Source organism: Eublepharis macularius, chromosome 3 (genome assembly GCF_028583425.1).
Source record: "Eublepharis macularius isolate TG4126 chromosome 3, MPM_Emac_v1.0, whole genome shotgun sequence".
Lineage (NCBI taxonomy): Eukaryota > Metazoa > Chordata > Lepidosauria > Squamata > Eublepharidae > Eublepharis > Eublepharis macularius.
The window spans coordinates 160,264,872-160,283,218 of record NC_072792.1 but is presented as its reverse complement, the minus strand read 5'-3'; the positions used below and the strand labels follow the sequence as shown (position 1 = coordinate 160,283,218).

The 18,347-nt window shown below is 38.6% G+C and overlaps 1 protein-coding gene across 1 annotated transcript in view; it reads left to right on the top strand.

Annotated features, from left to right (window-relative positions):
- The window catches only part of CUL5 (cullin 5), a 35,661-nt gene extending 27,125 nt beyond the window's left edge, over nt 1–8,536 (top strand). Inside the window, exons 17-19 of the mRNA XM_054973806.1 lie at nt 1,043–1,161; nt 1,879–2,002; nt 4,465–8,536. Coding sequence (XP_054829781.1) covers nt 1,043–1,161; nt 1,879–2,002; nt 4,465–4,659 — 438 coding nt within the window. The 3' untranslated portion in view covers nt 4,660–8,536. The remainder of the gene's footprint in view (nt 1–1,042; nt 1,162–1,878; nt 2,003–4,464) is intronic.
- The last annotated feature ends 9,811 nt before the right edge of the window (nt 8,537–18,347 follow it).

The window sequence follows — 18,347 nt, the reverse complement described above, 5'->3', positions numbered from 1 at the left end:
TTATTGGTTATGGGATCCTGGGAGCTGTTGTGTAAAGTGTTGGATGAAGGCTTTCAGAGTGTTATAGTGGTCAGGGTGTTGGATTAGGATTTGGGAGACTGTGGTTTAATTCCTTACTCTGCCATGGAAACTCACTGGGTGACTTTTGGCCTCTCTCTCTCTCTGTCATTGTGACCAACCTCACAGGGCTGTTGTAGGGATAAAATGTTGGAGTGGAGAACAATGATCTGCTTTGGGTCCCTGTTGGAGAGAAAAGTAGAATATAAATATCTAAATAAAAAAACGTTTGCTGCCATTTTAATGATAATATTTTGAGATATGACAGAAAAGAGTGGGCAGGAATCAAGTTATCAGGGCAATTACAAGAGAATACCTCAGGTGTGAAGCATTACAGAACTTTGAACAATTTCCCTACTTTGATCATATTTTATTTTGCCTTTTTGTGGTGAGATGAAACAGTTTAATGACTTTTCAGAAGGCTTTGGTCCAAACGGCGTATTCTCTGTTGTTGGGGAAAGAAGTGACACAATGTCTAATAGTTGTTATTCATTTACAAAATTTATACCATGTTATAAAAGGCAGTGATATATATGGTTCATGTGCTAGCAGTTAAGAATGATGACAAATTGTAAATAATCTCACTCACTCACTCACTCATTTGTTTGTGGGATTATTGTCCACTATTTCCTTGCCTCTGATCCTGAACTACTGATTTAGTTTCTTCAAGCTAAAAGCTACTGTTTTTTACTCCTCTGATGTGCACGTTTACCATACAGCGTTTTTTGCTTCCATATTAATAGTTAAACTAAGTGACTCAGTGAATGAGAGAATGAAAAATAAACTTCCTTTTATTAACAAATTCCTCTTCCAAAGCCCTTCACGTTATTTCATCATCATCTTAAAATTGCTGGATTTTTTAAAAAAAAGCTTAATGGCATCTAACTTAACATCATTTCTTAAGTTTTTCAAAATACTTGGAATATATATTTTCAGATTAAAAAAAATTAAATAAATTTTTGCTCTTTCCCCCCGTTTTCAATAGTCTCTTGTAGCATTTCCAAAGTTGAAACGTCAGGTTTTATTATATGAACCTCAAGTCAATTCACCCAAAGACTTCACAGAAGGAACTCTCTTCTCAGTGAACCAGGAGTTCAGCTTAATGTAAGACTTGCTTATTTTATTTATTTACGTTATTTATAGTCTGCCTTTGTTACTGAGAGTCAAGGCAGGTTGCGCAATGGAAGTCAATGCAGTCAGCAGGACGATACATCCAGGGCTTTTTTTCTGGGAAAAGAGGTGGTGGAACTCAGTGGGTTGCCCTTGGAGAAAATGGTCACATAGCTGGTGGCCCCACCCCCTGATCTCCAGACAGAGGGGAGTTTTGCCCTCCGTGCACGGAGGGCAATCTAAACTCCCCTCTGTCTGGAGATCAGGGGGCAGGGCCACCAGCCATGTGACCATTTTCAAGAGGTTCCGAAACTCCGTTCCCCCGCGTTCCCCCTGAAAAAAAGCTCTGGATACATCTAATAAGCAGTGTAATAGTAAGTACTGTTGACATTTTTCCTGAACATTTCATGGAAAACAGGTTTTAGTATTTTATGTCCCAGCTATTCTTGAAATTTATCTCTAAATTTCATCTCATCACAGCAAAATTTAAAATGCACTGCCCATGCATTTTGTATCTGACAGTAGCCTTCACCCGAGGTTGGGAGTAAATATTTTCTTTGGTGTCAAGACTAGAGGGTAGTGTTGTCTGAGATCTTGGAAAGTTGCTGTTAGTAAAAACTCAATGGGATAAGGGGGTGCTTTGTGACCTGTGTATCCTAAGTTGCAGCATTTTTGTCTTCTTTTGCTTTATCTCATATTTGATTCTTTCAGAAAAAATGCTAAAGTTCAAAAAAGAGGTAAGATAAACCTAATTGGTAGACTGCAACTAACTACAGAGAGAATGCGAGAAGAGGAAAATGAGGGGATAGTTCAGCTAAGAATATTACGAACCCAGGTATGTTACCACCACAGTGACTTTCCACTTTTCTAACTGCTGCTTCAATTCATGATTTATTCTTAAAAGGTTAGTATGTGATAGCTGTGATCTATTAGTGTGTTCTTAGAAAGTTTGGAGCTCCTCAGTGGTTAACAGCTGGACCCCCCCCCCCCGGTATATATCTAGTTAAAGATAGAACAACCAACAGTGTAGGATGTGAAAAGGCATATTTAATTATCTGTCTTTGTGATCAAAAGATCTTGACAGTGCAAACTGTTGGAAATCAGTTTTGCTCTGTAGTGGTGCAGAGCTTAGATGGGCAACTTCACCAAGGCATATTTCAGTACATAACAGAGCAGCAAGGGGCTCACAGTTCCGTTCTAAACAGAGGTACACCCTTCTAAGTCCATTGAAGTCATTGGGCTTAGTATGGTATAACTGTTATAAAAGTTATCGTGACTAGGGTAATTTCTGCAAGGGCATGAAAACACACACACTCTCAGATAGCAATATTGGCCACAGACTTCAGAGCCCAAATAAACTTTGCTTTTATTTTAACAAAACCCCAAGTTTCCTGCCCTCATAGCTGAAAGTGCCATTGGGGTGTTTGTGTGTTGGTAGCATACATCTTTTTGAATTGTAGAAGCTGGGAAAGTAGCTGCATAAGATTTATTGATGCTTCAAAGCAAAGATTCACTGTTCTTAGGCCTCTTTTGACTAGCAAAACCAGAGTAAATTATGCAAAGTAGCAGAAACTGCAAAACAAGAACTTGCTCTACTTGCATAATTTATGCAAGTAATAGAATTTTGATCATTTGGCTGCAGACATTTTTTAAAAAGAATACTATATTCACAGCCCTGATTGTTATTCAGTAGAACTTGTACAACTCAGTAGAACTTGTACAACAAGGGAAAGTTGTAGTTCAGTGCTAGAACATGTGCTAAAGGTCCCAGGTTTGATCTTAATTATCTCCACTTAAAAAAATCCCACACAACCAGGGCTTAGAGATCAGGTGGCTCAGACCTTTGAGAGCCATTGCCTGTTGGAGTAAAGAGGACTGGGATAAGGGTTGGCCTGTAGCCTGACTCCAAGATAAAGCAGCATGATGTGATGAGTTAGCATAGTAAATCAGAACTGCAGTGAGATGCTAAAGTGGGTGAGATTGCAGGGAAACTAAGCTATGGAGGGTTGCAAGCTTGCAGGTAATCTATCAAGCTTTATTCAGTGCCTACAAAACGGGCATCGCTAGTCACTTTGGAGATGAAATGGCCTTCATCCAGCTGACTTGTCATAGCTTTTGGGCAGGTAAAATGAGGGAGATGGAAAAGCAAATAGATATTCGTAAATGTGACACTAATACCAATTAATCCTGTAGACCAAAAGCCAGTTCATTACGTTCACCCCTGCAGTATTACATATGAAGTGGGTTGCAAACTCTAGAAACCTGTGCCTGCCCTACCACTGTGCAAATGGCAAATGTGTGTGTGATTCACTTGACTTTATGTGCTGCCTATGGCCTCCCAAAGAGAGGGCATCTCTAGTTCTCTCCCTTTTGATCTGAAATTCCTGATTCACATGTGTTGTCATTCATACAATAAATGTACTTCCTCTTATCTCCATGCATGCTCCACAACTCATGGGGGGGTTGCAGCCAGAGTGAATGTCTGAACCAGTGCTATGATGCTAAGGGGTCCCATTCAGGGGGAGGAGGCAGGTTTATAAATGTATTCTCATTCCGTGTATTCATCCTACATATATTTATATTGTATAAGCTTAGGCTGAATGTTTACATTAAACAAAAATTATCCTTTTAAAATGTAACATGCTGTGGTAAAAGAATACATGAGAATCCTTTTCATTAACAAGGATGGTTGCAGTTTCTCCCTCAGTTTCTTCCATGCTGGTAATAGCATGCCCGAGGGCTTCCTCTCACATGTGGTTTATTTGGAGCAATGCGTTTAGCAACTTGTCAGAAAACCCCTGGCCTTCCTGTCACCAGGGTATGGTTGCTAATGGTATTGTTAAAGCAGACCATGTGGGTATTACCCGCTAAAGGGGGGCTGCCCCAACCTTTGGTATCCTTGAGAGATATTATCTCCATGCTCAGGGTTAGATCCAGAGTACCACCAACAGAGTGGTGTGTTACTTCCCAGTCCCCCCCCCCTTCGCCCGCTGCAGCTCACTCTGAAATTCTAAACCTGATAGGTTAAATGAGAACAGCGTGGGGGACAAACGGGGGGCCTGCAGTAGGAAGGATTAATCTGAGGAAGTGCCCTCCCCTCCTCTACCAATAGAGGTGCCATTCTGTGGATGTAACAGCATCTTGGGATCCAACTCTGATCCAAAATACAAACTCAGGCTTGTGAAACTGACCAGAACTAGATGTTTTCTTTGCCATCCAGTTAACTTAATGTAGCTTTGCTAGACTTGCACAACATATATCAAAAAGCACCTTTTCTTCCTTTGTCATTGCTTATAGGAGGCTATCATCCAAATAATGAAAATGAGGAAGAAAATTACTAATGCTCAGCTTCAAACTGAACTGGTAGAGATATTAAAAAACATGTTCTTGCCGCAGAAGAAAATGATAAAAGAGCAAATTGAATGGCTTATAGAACACAAATATATCAGAAGAGATGAATCAGATATCAACACTTTTATATACATGGCATAGTATGGAGATTCACTGGAAGATGCCAAGGAAAATGTGTGTTGAAGGTGGCTTGAACAGAAAACTACCAGAAAAGGGACTGAGCCGGAGAAGGACTAGTTTGACTTGCATTACGTATTGAAATCCCTGCCTTGCCTTACCAGAGGACTTTTGTTTTGCCAATCTTTTTTTCAGCTAGCATGATGGCATTCCCTTCACATTGCACACATTTTTAACAGCATGCTGTTTTGGGGGGTTTTTTTGTGGGGAATTTTACATTCATGGAGAGCCTGTTGTGAGTTTTTAAAAAAATAAATTTGATTTACATCCACTTGGAAGAGGAACAGATTGGGGCGGGTGGGGGGAGTTTAGATGAACAATACTTGCACAAAGAAACGACCTTCAGATATTCATGCACTGAGGAACTGCTATTAGTTTTCACATTTTTAAAAAAAATAGAACTAGATGTAGCACTTCAGTTTGTTTTGAATCACCAACTTAAATATACTGTTCTTCTTTGATCCCTTTTTATGTATAAGATTTGAACAACATATGCAAATCACAGCTAAAGGCCCCTGCTTCAACCAAGGGCTTCAGTAGAATACCTGGATTTGGATATTGAGACCACATGGCGTTAAACAGGATCTATCCATTTTGTCAGTTTCCTTTATAGAACTGTGGGTAAACACTGATTGGTTTCTATGGACAGATTGGTTTCAATCCCACCCCCCCTTTTTAAAAGAACTGTTGACTTTCTCTTACATATTATTTCATCTTTTAAAACTGTTTGGTTCAGTCTGTTTATAATGAAACAAAATGAAATATTAAGTGTATTCCTTTGTACATTTAATATTTGTATTCACTGTGTTAATATGCTTGTACAAATCTGAATGCATTAAAAATAGCCAATGCACCAGTTCCCATCAAATAGTAATTAACATTTTGACAATCCCTCTATATTTCTTCCTTGATTATTTATTTGGAAAAATCTTAATGTTACTTTTTAAAATACAATTCTACTCTGAAAAATGATGGTGTGGAACAAGACAATTCTTTAGCCTGGTAGGTAGGTCTGCTTTGTATGCTTATATAGAGAGAGATATCTATTTTATTCCACCACTTTTCTGCTTCTTATGTTTATGCTGACAGTATAACAAATTTAAAAGTCATGTGACTGCTCTATCAAACACTGCTGCTGCCAGCTTCCATTTATTTCAGTGGAATGTCTAGGAAACCTCATTTGTTGGATTCCTTTTTTCCACTCCATTACAAAAATTTGACTACAACTTTAAAAAGTAAAGCAATTGGGAAATATACATTAAGGCTTAGGGGGAAAGGCCGCTCTACTAAAAGCAAGGAAATTGCTGCAATATGAATTAAAGCAAAATGTGAATGTCTCTTTCACCCAGTCCTAAATAATTGCTCAGTATCTTCAACCCCTTTGAAATGTCCATCATTTTGACTGCCGTCTTGGTACGTTTAAAAAGATCAACAAAATCAAATGGAGAACATGCAACTCAGCCTTTTATTGTACCCTTCTGTTACGTTTGCACATTAGAAGGTAGCTTTGCAAAACTGCTTTGGAAATTTTATAGGCACAGATGCTCACTCCCACCCTGGTCAGCTTGTTTTGATCTCTAGTGATTAGTGGTTATGTATAATAATATTGACTATTGTGGTTGCTGCTGCTTGGGTAAAGAGAGAGAGAGGCCATAATGCAGGTGTATGGGAGAGTTAATTTTATAAGGGCTGTTGTATTCCATGATGTTCAAATAGAAAGATATCTGAATCTCTGCCCTTAAGTAAACCCAAAGTACAAAATTGGGGGGGGGGGAGCAGTACAACTGTGAATTCATTCTTTTAGATGCCACTGAACAACAAATCTGTAAAGGAAAGCGAGTGCAGTAGGGTACTGATCTCAAATCCCGTATGTTCACTTCATAGTTAACAAAGAGCTGTTAAACTGCAGCCTCAAAAATTTGGGGGATGAGAAAGTGATTTTATGTACCTGTCAGTCTTAGTTCAACACATTGAAGAAAGAAAGCTGATTTGGTTCCCTGGGGGTGTGTTTTGTATATGCTTCAAGATTTTTAGAACTCTGCATTTGGAAGCTCACTCAGCAGCAATGGGGTGGGGGGAAATAGAGAAGTGGAGAGACGTTTCTCCTATACATTTCGATTGGGTGCTTTTGTATTGTAAGGGTCCCTTTTGATTCTGCTTTATAGGAGTGAGCTTGACACATTAACTATAAAACCAGCTAAAGTCCTCATTTTCATTTGATCTCATTTGATTTTCATTTGATTTCCCTTTTTTGGAAATGCTGATAACCTGACCTTTAAAATCATTCCCGTTTCAGTTCCTGGAAGTGCAAATATTTTAGAAAATTGGAATTAGTGACTGGGGTCTAAGTGGAGCACATAGACTTCCATTTGTGCACTGTAGAGCTTTTTTCTCTGCCCTTGCCCCCAAAAGCTACTCCAGAAGGTTGGGGGTTAGATCTGCAGAGCAGTATCCTATGCAGCGCAAGAGGCTGCACTTGACCCCCCCGCCAACGCATGAGCAGAATCACTTTAGGTGCACACACAAAACTATGGGTCTTGCCAATGAGTATTTTCAAAAAGGAATTCTGTTTTGTGCAATCGCACAGAGTGCTTGATGTGTCCATATTTTAGTGTATGAAATACATATAAGTTAACTAAATGTGTGTAACGCAATGGGGAATTATAATGGATGCGTGCCTATAACATGGTACCATTTTTTCTTTTTGTGTCTGTTGGAAAAAGATGTCACGCAAAACACAATCTGAAAATCACACCAGCAATTTTTTTACAGCTGCAGAATCACATTTAGCATTCTTTTTCAGGACAATTTTTCACCAAGATGCCCTTAAGGCTACAGTTATCAGGGGTAGAACAGTAGAGGGTTTGTGGGTTTTTTGGGGGGTGGGGCGTGTTTTTGCAGGAAGATGAAAACGTTCAAACCTAAAAAATGACATTATCCTTCACTGCAATATGGAAACATGGCACTTTTAAAGATGACTTTTAGCTTTGGATATTTTTCTCCAAAGACTTAGCATAAGGAGGGTGCTGCTTCTGAACAAACATTAAAAAGTATGTTACCGCAAAGCATTGCTATTGTGGTTGGTATTAAATAAACTCTAGATGTGAAAAATAATGTAGGTTTCATTGATTTTAAGCATAGTTCTAAAAATGCTTTGACCCAACAAATGAAGTTCAGACTTAATAATTTTGAAGTCTTCCACGTTTTCCCTTTATCCCACTGGTGTCTCTTGTTTTCTGTCTACTCATTTGTTTAAATCTGTTGTCCATGTTGGAGTAGAGTGTAGTTAGATAACATTTTAGTGGTAGCTCTCCCCTCTCCCCTTTTTAAAATGATGTCATATGGCCTAAGAAGTCAATCATTTGGGATTTGTTTGCATTGTGATATCTGTTATAAAAGATAAAAATTTTAACAAATACAGCCGAATAAAATATTTGATAATTTCATGGAAAGATTTGGTATCTTAAGCGCAAAACTATTTTCTATTTTCATGGAACTGGCTGGGATGCTATCTTTGTAAATTTGAGGTCCTATTTGTGAAAATAAATACACAAGAGCTTTCCTGTTAATAGACTGTATGTAGCCTGGAGTGCAGTGCAAACTTGAGTTTCCTAGGTTGTAATATCTATCTACATATGGTTATTTACATTTTTTTGAATGTGTGCCACTACAAACTGAGATAAATGCTGTACAATTTGACTGGTAGCAGTTTTTTCTTGTATGGCAGTCTGGCTAAACTATTTTGATGTACTGCTTAATTTTTGAATTTTATTTTTTAAGTTGTATAATTTATTTTCTTGCAAAATGTAATATAAAATATTATTAAAAAATCAAAATATAATTGTGTCCTTTCTAGAGCCTTTCCTAAACAAATATTCAATGCATCTGCTAAACACAGTTCATTACAGTAAGAATCCTAGAGTGTAACTTTTTTTTAATGAAAGATTCTGGTTCTTGTAAGCACTGCTATAACACAAGCCAGCATGAGAGTTACATGTTCGTGTCTGCTTGAAAAATCACATTGTAAATGTAATAGGACCTAGATGAGCAACACAATGGGGGGCACATTCACATATGCATTTGTATCATTATCAGCTACATGGTGTTTGTTTGGCTTATAAGCATAAGTGATATAAAATACAAAATATAATAGAATCCTGTCAGCAGGGCTTTTTTTCTGGGAAAAGAGGTGGTGGAACTCAGTGGGTTGCCCTCGGAGAAAATGGTCACATGGCTGGTGGCCCCGCCCCCTGATCTCCAGACAGGGGAGTTTAGATTGCCCTCCGTGCCACTTGGTGGCGCGGAGGGCAATCTCAACTCCCCTCTGTCTGGAGATCAGGGCGGGGCCACCAACCATGTGACCATTTTCAAGAGGTTCCGTTCCACCGCGTTCCTGCTGGAAAAAAGCCCAGTCTGTCAGGTACCAAAAATTCATAATGTAAGCTGAAGTAGAACTGGAAAAGGAACATCTGTGCCAAACCCCTGAATTCCCACCTACTTTTTCAGATGTTCCAGTAATGATGATCCATGATGGCAAAAGCCAGTTATTTTCCATTTCCCTATCAACGTCTTTCTCCAATTCTAACTTAATGTAGCCTGTATCCCAAAAGCAGAACAGGACCAGAAAGCCCACTTCCTCTAGAAATTCGTGGAATTGCAGAACAGCCACTCGCTGTGCTACCTTGCCTCTCAAACTTGCTGGTAATTCATCACAATCCTGAGCATTTTTTTGTATTGTATTGCATGCCTAGTCCAGGGGGCAGTTAATAGTTTGTAGTATTTCATATTAACATGCAAATGAAGTATGAAATCTGAGAGTACAGAAAAGTTTTAAGTAGCAGTGACATAATAGGATGTAGTTAAGCTGCATCAAATGTGCTCTTTTGAAGAATGAATCGAATCTCAAGAAGCAGTGATAATTCTGTAAATTACCATTATTCTGGTGCCTTGCTGTCTGCTTTCAGAGATGCATGAGGTGGAGTTCAGTGGGAGGGGCAATGAGGGAGGAGAGAGTATGACTCCATGGGTAATTTGACAGACCTAAGTAGCAGCTATTGCTGCTGAAGAGAATCAGCCCCATCTTCAGAGTCCCTGCTTCAGGTGCCCCAGCAGTCTGTCATTTGGCAGATGGCAATTCAGGAGAGGACCTTCTCAGCAGAGGCACCAAAACTCTGGAACTCTGTCCTTAGGGAGATTCACCAGTTTCCTACTGTTGCCACCTTCTGCCAGTGGGTGAAAATGTATTTGTTTCGCTTAGCATTCCCTCAGTGATCCCTCATCCTTCTCCAATATTTTTATCTTTTCTATTTTAAATTCTGGCTTTAATGTTGCATTTATGTGTTGGTTTTCATGGCTTTTAAGATGGTGTTTTGTATGTGTTAAATTTGTTAGCTGCCTTATTGGCCCTGATATTCCAAAACAGTTCAAAACTCTGCTCATGATTAATCTCTTTTGAAAGTCAAGGGAGGCACGTAAGCCAAGCTGTTCAAAAGGAAACTAAATCAAGACCTAGGGAGTATTTACAGGAGTGCATCTGTGTACACACATGAGGTAGTCACATGCACTTTTCTACAGCTGAGCATTTTATATAGAGATTCATAAACAATCGTCATATGGCTATATCACACATCCTCTTGCAATCACTGTGTTCTTGAAACTTTGCTAAAATAACATTTACATAGCTCAAAGCCTGTTGTAAGCTAATCTTGTACAAAGAACTTTGGTTTTATTGCCAAATCTTTTACAACATATAGCACATTCATAAGGCTTCATTGTCTTATCTTTTAAGCAATAGAACTAGCAATTCTACAAAAAATGTGGATAAATAGCTGACAGCTGAATCGCTTAAAAATAAAAAACTTCAGGTCAGGTCTAGAAGGCTAGTTCTTTTGTATTTTAAAATCCAGTGCTCTGACGGCAGTCAAAATATACCTTTATATGTGATGTTGCTTACTATATAGGAGCCGTCAGTCCATACCACATATATTGTCTACTTTTCTGGGTTTCTTCTTCAGTAAGCTTCAGTGGGACTTAGCTGTTTGGGGAACTTAACTGAAATGACATTTGGTTTGAAAATTAAACTTGACAAATATTTCTTGCATTCCAGATAGTTAAAATGAAAAAAGCATACAGCATTTGAACAGATGCAAATATGGAAATACTTATATATTTGTACCACCCCTATTCTCATACCCAGGATCACCACCTGAATCCAATTCTCCCCCTTCCCTATGTACACCCTATTCCTTGTTCTTAAAGTCTCTTCCTGGCCTGCTGGATATTTCATTATTTTATTCTGTAACAGCTTCCAGAACAGGGTAGGTTAATAAACTGATCATTATAACTGAACATTATGACCATAACAATATTTAATAGAATATTTCATGTTAAAATGAATGTGGTTATGATATGTGTGAGTGAGTAGCTGCAATATAAACACAACAAGCTGCATTTATTTGGATAGGCAATTGCTGAAGGTACAAAGTAAAACAAGGTGAGCTGGATCCAGGCTTCCATGAAGGGGTGGCAGAAGGGTTTGTTCCTGCATTCCTCTTCTTTTTGCAGCCCTTCAAAAGCTACTCCTGTTTGGGGTGGGGAGCATTGGAAATGGAGTGGAATGTGCAGTGGGAAGGGAGTTGGTAGCAGTTGTTCTGCTGCTTTTGTGCAAGAACAGAGGGGCAATTTATTTCACTTACGTTATAGTCTGCCTTTCTCCCTGAGACTCAAGGCAGATTACATACTGTCTGATGACTCTCCTTTCCGACTGTAGCTCAGTTGGTTGAGCGCTACAATTGTGTCTTACAGTTCAAGTGCATGCATACCTGTGGCTTGCAGTTGAGATGTGCCTTCCTCTGAGACTTCCGGTTTGGGATTCATGGAGGTCTGAAGCAGCTCCATTCGCGGAGCTGACCGGACTGCCGTTTTAAGCGGCCGGCGGGGGAAATTTAGCCCACGGCCGACTGCTCTCAGGCGGAGAGCAGGCAAAGAACGCTCAAGACCTCAGGGCGCGTTGATCTCGGGTGAGGGGGGGCTCTGCGCAATGGGCCCCCTCCCGACCCTTGAGGTCCCACCCTGCGACAGGTCGGCTAAGATCTCTGCGGCAGATTCGGGGCCAATGCGGTTGGCATAAGACCTACGTACCCAAGCTTCAAAAGGGGAAAGAAGTGGAGAGGAGAAATTAAGATTGAAACAGTGATTACAACCCAAGGAAAGTGAATGAGAAGGTAAAGATCACTATCTTCTGATACGGGACAGATTGTAAAAAGTAAAGAAGAATTAAAGTAGATTTTCAAACTGCAACAGGCTAGTAAAAAGGAGGGGAAGACTCGGCAAGAGTTGCATAAGAAAAGAGACTAAGTTTAAGGAGTTATTAAAGAAATTGGACTATTGTTTTGAATACTTGCGGTTACGGAGCTGTGAGAAAAATCTACCATCGCGAGAGCTACTGTGGGAAGTCGGGAAACAGGAAGTACGTAATAACAATAGAGTTGCTGGAGAGAAGCGGCCCTTGCCGAAGGGCAGGAAGAAGGGAATCGCCATCTTTGAAAGGGGAAGGGTCGCGGCTTCAGCGGAAGAGGAAGTAAGCCATTTTGGATTACAAAAATCATAGAAAAACCATAGAGAAAAGACGCCCGACATTTTGGACTTTTTAAAAGCCTTTTTTTTTTTGCAAGAAGACCGGGACATTTGAATTTAAAAAGATATTAAATTTTACGCCACGGAGTTAAGGAAGAGAGCGGACTCGTGGGAGCGAGCTAAAGCAAGCCCCACGATGTTGAAAAAAGAGTGGCAATCGGCAATAGAAAACTTGGACAAAAAACTTTTAGAAGTGATTAAAGAACTTAAGGACACGAAACTGGAGCTGATTAAAGAGGTTAAACAGACAGTGAAAACTGAGCTGTCAGAAGTGAAGAAAGGTATGGAAATAATACAAAACGAATTGCAAGGGACACAGCAGAGAGTCAAAGTAGTGGAAGGTGCGGTGGAGAACTTAGCTGACACGCAACAAACAGAGATGAGACTGATGAGGGGAAGAATGGCGGTTGCGGAAAGTAAACACATGGAGAAGCAGCTGAGATTTCGCGGCTTGCCGGAAGTGGAAGGAAAGACAGCGCAAGAACAGATGACTGAGGAGTTAGCTGAATACCTGGGAAAGGAGGAGGAGGAAGTTGTGGCTATCCTTGATGTGGTATATCGTGTAAATTCAAGAATCGCGACCCAGAGGAAATTACCAAGAGACGTGATTGTGCAGTTCACGACTCGAAATATGAAAGAGAAGATTGTGACTAAACAGTTTCAAGATCCATTGGAGATTGATGGCAAGACGATTATCATCATGAAGGACCTACCCAGATCGGTGTTACTAGATCGGAAAAAATACAAAGCACTAATTCAGATTCTGAAGGACATGAAAATTAGGTATAGATGGGAATTAGCAGAAGGTGTGTCCTTTGAATTTGGAGAGGCTAAAAAGCGTATCAGATCTGAGCGAGAGATGGAGCGATTCTTAAGGGACAATGAAAAAGACTTACCAGCAACAAGACTATGAATATGGAATGTAAAGTTTTATCTTGGAATGTAAATGGACTAAATTCACCAAACAAGAGAAAAAGCATTTTCCACTGGCTATTAAAACAAAAATGTGATATTGTATGTTTGCAAGAGACCCATATTAGAAAACAAGATGTAAAATATTTGAAACTGAAAAAATTGGGTAATGATTTTGCAGCAGCCTCTAATAAGAAAAAAAGAGGAGTGGTGTTGTATATAAAAGAGGAGCTGCAGCCAAAATTTGTAATGAAAGATGTGGAAGCCAGATTTATAGCAGTGGAATGTATATGGAATCTAAAGAGAGTGCTGGTAGTCGGAGTTTATGCACCTAACGGAGCAAAAGAAAGCTTCTTTGAGGATTTGAGGAGGCAACTAGATGAACTTTCATATGACCAGATAATTCTTGCTGGAGACTTCAATGGAGTGACAAATTTGGAACTAGACAAAAAATCATCAACGGCACAAAAGAAAAGAGGACTGTTACCAAAGCTCTTTTTTGAATTGATACAACAGGAGACTTTAGAAGATGTATGGAGAAGACAAAACCCTAAAAGTAGACAATTTACGTTCTTTTCTGCAAGGCATTCTACACTATCGAGAATCGACATGATCTGGGCCTCAAAAGACTTAGCGTTATGGACTAAGGAGGTGGAAATAATGCCGATGGTAGGCTCAGATCATAATCCAATCATGTGGAAATTGGGGAGAAGGAGAAAAAGGAAAGGATGGAGAATAAATGAGGATTTGTTACAAGAGGGAGAGAACTTGGAAATGTTAAGAAGAGAGACAAAATTCTTCATACAATATAACATGAATAAAGAAGTACCAACCAACAAGGTTTGGGATACCTACAAGGCGGTAATTAGGGGCATACTAATGGACTTAAATGGTAGAGCCAGAAAAAAGAAAGAAGAGACAGGAGATTGTGGAAAAAATAAAAGTCAAAGAAACACAGTTAAAGAAGAGACCAGGGAAAAAGAAAATTTATCAGGACATTAAAATACTTCAAGAACAGCTGACAGCAATGAATAACAAAGAATTGGAGTGGAATCTTAAAAGACTGAATCAAAAAGCGTTTGAAGGTGCAAATAAACCTGGGAAATACCTGGCATGGCAACTGAAAAAAAGAAAGGAAAAGAAAACTATAAATAAAATATGTGAAGATAATAAAACATATTTGGAACAGACAGCCATTAGTAGAGCCTTCTACAAATTTTATGCTAAATTGTACAACAAGAAAGAGGTGAACAAAGAATTAATAGCGACATACTTGGATAAAATGAAACTCCCAGTAATTTCGGAAGCTTGGAGAGATAGATTGAATAATGAAGTAACGGATGAGGAAATAAGAAAGGCAATACAGTCAACAAATTTAGGAAAGGCGCCAGGGCCAGACGGACTTACAGCTAAATTCTATAAGGTAATGGCCAATGAACTGGCACCATTCCTAAAAGAGGTGATCAATGGAGTTTTAAAGGCTCAATGGACTCCAGATACTTGGAACGAAGCTAACATATCATTGATCCCCAAAGAGGGTCAAGATCTGACTAATGTGAAAAACTACCGACCTATATCGCTACTTAATAATGACTATAAAATTTTTGCGAAGATACTGGCGGAGAGAGTGAAGGGATGGCTTTCGGAAGTTATTGAGGAGGAACAAGCAGGCTTTTTGCCAGATAGACAAATTAGAGACAATTTAAGGACAGTGATCAATGCTATTGAATATTATGATAAGCGTTGTGATAAAGAGGTTGGTTTCTTCTTTGTTGATGCTGAAAAAGCGTTTGACAATTTAAACTGGGACTTTATGTTTGCCACTATGGAAAAGCTACAAATGGGAGAAAGATTCATAAGAGCAATTAAGGAAATTTACAGAGACCAGAATGCAGCAATTGTAGTGAATGACGAGACGACTAAGAAACTGACTATAAGTAAAGGAACAAGACAAGGTTGCCCGTTGTCTCCGCTGTTATTCATTTTGGTATTGGAGATCCTGATGATACAAATACGACAAGACGAAGAAATTCGGGGAATAAAAATAAAGGACTTTTCTTATAAGGTCAGAGCATTTGCGGACGATATAATGTTAATTGTAGAGGACCCAATGGAGAATATGCCAAAAGTGATAGACAAGATCAAGGAGTTTGGAGATTTGGCAGGTTTTTATATTAATAAAAAGAAGTCAAAGATATTATGTAAAAATATGACTAAGCAAAAACAACAATTGCTAATGGAAATAACAGATTGTGAAGTAACAAGTAAGGTGAAATATTTGGGAATTGAACTGACGGCTAAGAACATAGATCTATTCAAAAATAACTATGAAAAATTATGGACTCAGATAGAGCGAGATCTGATTAAATGGAATAGATTGAATTTGTCATGGTTGGGAAGGATTGCAGCAGTTAAGATGAATGTGTTACCAAGAGTAATGTTTTTGCTACAGACAATACCAATTATTCGGGACTCTAAGCAGTTCGAAAAATGGCAGAGGAAAATATCAGATTTTGTCTGGGCAGGCAAGAAGCCTCGAGTGAAAATGAAAGTTCTACAAGATGCAAAAGAAAGAGGCGGAATGCAACTGCCCAATCTAAGACTTTACTACGACGCAATCTGCCTAGTGTGGTTGAAAGATTGGATGACGCTGAAGAATAAGAAATTATTGGCCCTAGAGGGATATAAAAAAATATTTGGATGGCATGCATATCTATGGTATGACAAAGTAAAAGCGAATTCGATGTTCTTACATCATTATATACGGAGAAGCCTATATGCAACCTGGAAGAAGTACAGAGACTATTTACAAGAAGGAACCCCCCTGTGGGTGGTTCCATATGAGGTAATAGATCCGAGAGCTGTCGATACTGAGCAACAGTGTTTAACTTACAAGGAGATAACCCGAATAGAATCTTCTAAACTTAAAATAAAGACACAGGACGAGTTATCACCAAATTATGACTGGTTTCAGTACAGACAGATCAGAGATCTCTACAATTCGGACTCTGCAAAGGGAGGCATAAGAACAGAGAATTCGGAACTAGAGCAGACACTTTTAAAAGATGACAAGAAGGAAATTTCTAAGGTATACCAAGTACTGTTGAAATGGTATACTGAAGATGAAACAGTTAAAGTACAAATGGTGAAGTGGGCCATAAATTTCAATAAAGAAATAACAATGGAGGCATGGGAATACTTGTGGAAGACTATAATGAAGACTACGACGTGTACTAATATCAAAGAGAACATTTACAAAATGATTTATCGTTGGTACATGACACCAAAGAAGATTGCGCTAGGGAATTTGAACACCTCTAACAAATGCTGGAAATGTAAAAAACATGAGGGTTCCCTGTATCATATGTGGTGGACGTGTGAGGTAGCTAGGCAGTACTGGGGGGAAATAATAAAAGTAATAAGTGAGATTTTACAATTTCAAATTAATAAGAACCCAGAACTCCTGCTACTGAACTTGGGAATGGAGGGCATTCCAGCTCAACACAGGACATTGTTATTTTACATGACAGCAGCAGCTAGACTTTTGTATGCGCAAAAATGGAAAGTACAAGAAGTGCCAACTATTGAAGACTGGATTTACAAATTGCTGTATATGGCGGAAACGGACAAAATGACAAGAAAATTGAGAAACCTTGACCCAGGACAGTTCAACACAGACTGGGAGAAGCTGAAACAATATTTGGTGAAGAAATGGGAGGTGGGAGGAGAACTGTGGCAGTTTGAGAACTATTGAAATACAATAAAACGCAGAGGGGGGTGACTTTACCGGGGGGGCGAAGAGGTAAATGAAAATTTCTAAGCAGTTGTGCCATTAGATTATATGTAGAATAATATATAGAATATTGATAGAAAATAACTAACTATAAGGATTAATCATAAGGTCTGACTAATTAATATTATTTTTGGTAAAATTTGTATAATGTACCAAACTGAATAAGTTTATCTGAAGATATATATGAGTCAAATTGATTGATATTATATGATGATAGTTATATAGATTTATAATTGAAGGGGAACAAAAACAGTAATGTAATTAAATATAACTAAAGCAGAAAGAAGAAGATATGTAGAATGAGTAACACATAGAGCATAAGTTAAATTGGTTGACTTATATGAATGTATGGTTTATATGGTTTATGATCTATAGAAATATTTGAAATTATGAAAAAGGGGATAAATTGTTTATCCAACATGGAAAAAGGGACTCAAAGTTAGGGTACAGAGTATCAAAAATAGTTAAAGAATTATTGCTTAGAATAAAGGGAGAATATATATTTGTTAGATAGAGTAAGGGAAAAGGGACAAAGGGTTGGAAAACTGTTGGAAGTCAACAAAAAGGGGGGGGAAAGGGAGGGGGTTAGAAATTGGGAAATGGGAGAATTGATTGTAATGTGAAAATAATTGATCCTAACCCAATAAAAAAAATTTCAAAAAAAAAAAAGAGATGTGCCTTCCTCTCAGAGAATCTAACTTCTAGAAAAACAAAGACAATGAAGCCACAACAAGGTTTTAATTAATTAACTTTATGGTCTGCCTGTCTCACTCAGACTCTAGGTGGATTACTGGATTATAAAGCAGTGTAATCAGACAGCATAAGACAAACAATGAACAGTGCAATTGGACAAGGTTTACAGAGTTAGAACAACCAATCTAAGGCAAAATAAACACAAAGTGGATTACAAGATATAAAGCAATGCGATAAAAGTTGCAGAGGAGTTAGCCGTGTTAGTCTGTGGTAGCAAAATCAAAAAGAGTCAATAAAAGTTGATACCTAAAATAACCATTCCAATGGATTAAAATCCTGTTCCATGATCAAGGTACCCTTCTGGGTCCTTCTCTAGATTACTCAACAAAAATGTTTAAACCACTTCTGATCTGCTTTTTTTTCCTGTTCTTTCTTTCTTTCCTCCTGACCTATAGGTCTTAAGTAGTAATTATCAAACGTAACTGGGAATATGTGGAAGAAAGAATTCATGCCAGAGAAGGTCAAAACGTAAGATACAAAAAAGCTTATTTCCTGTGAGTTGTGTGCTTACTTTGGAAAAAATCTAATTGAACTCAATGGGATTTCTAGGACAGGATGC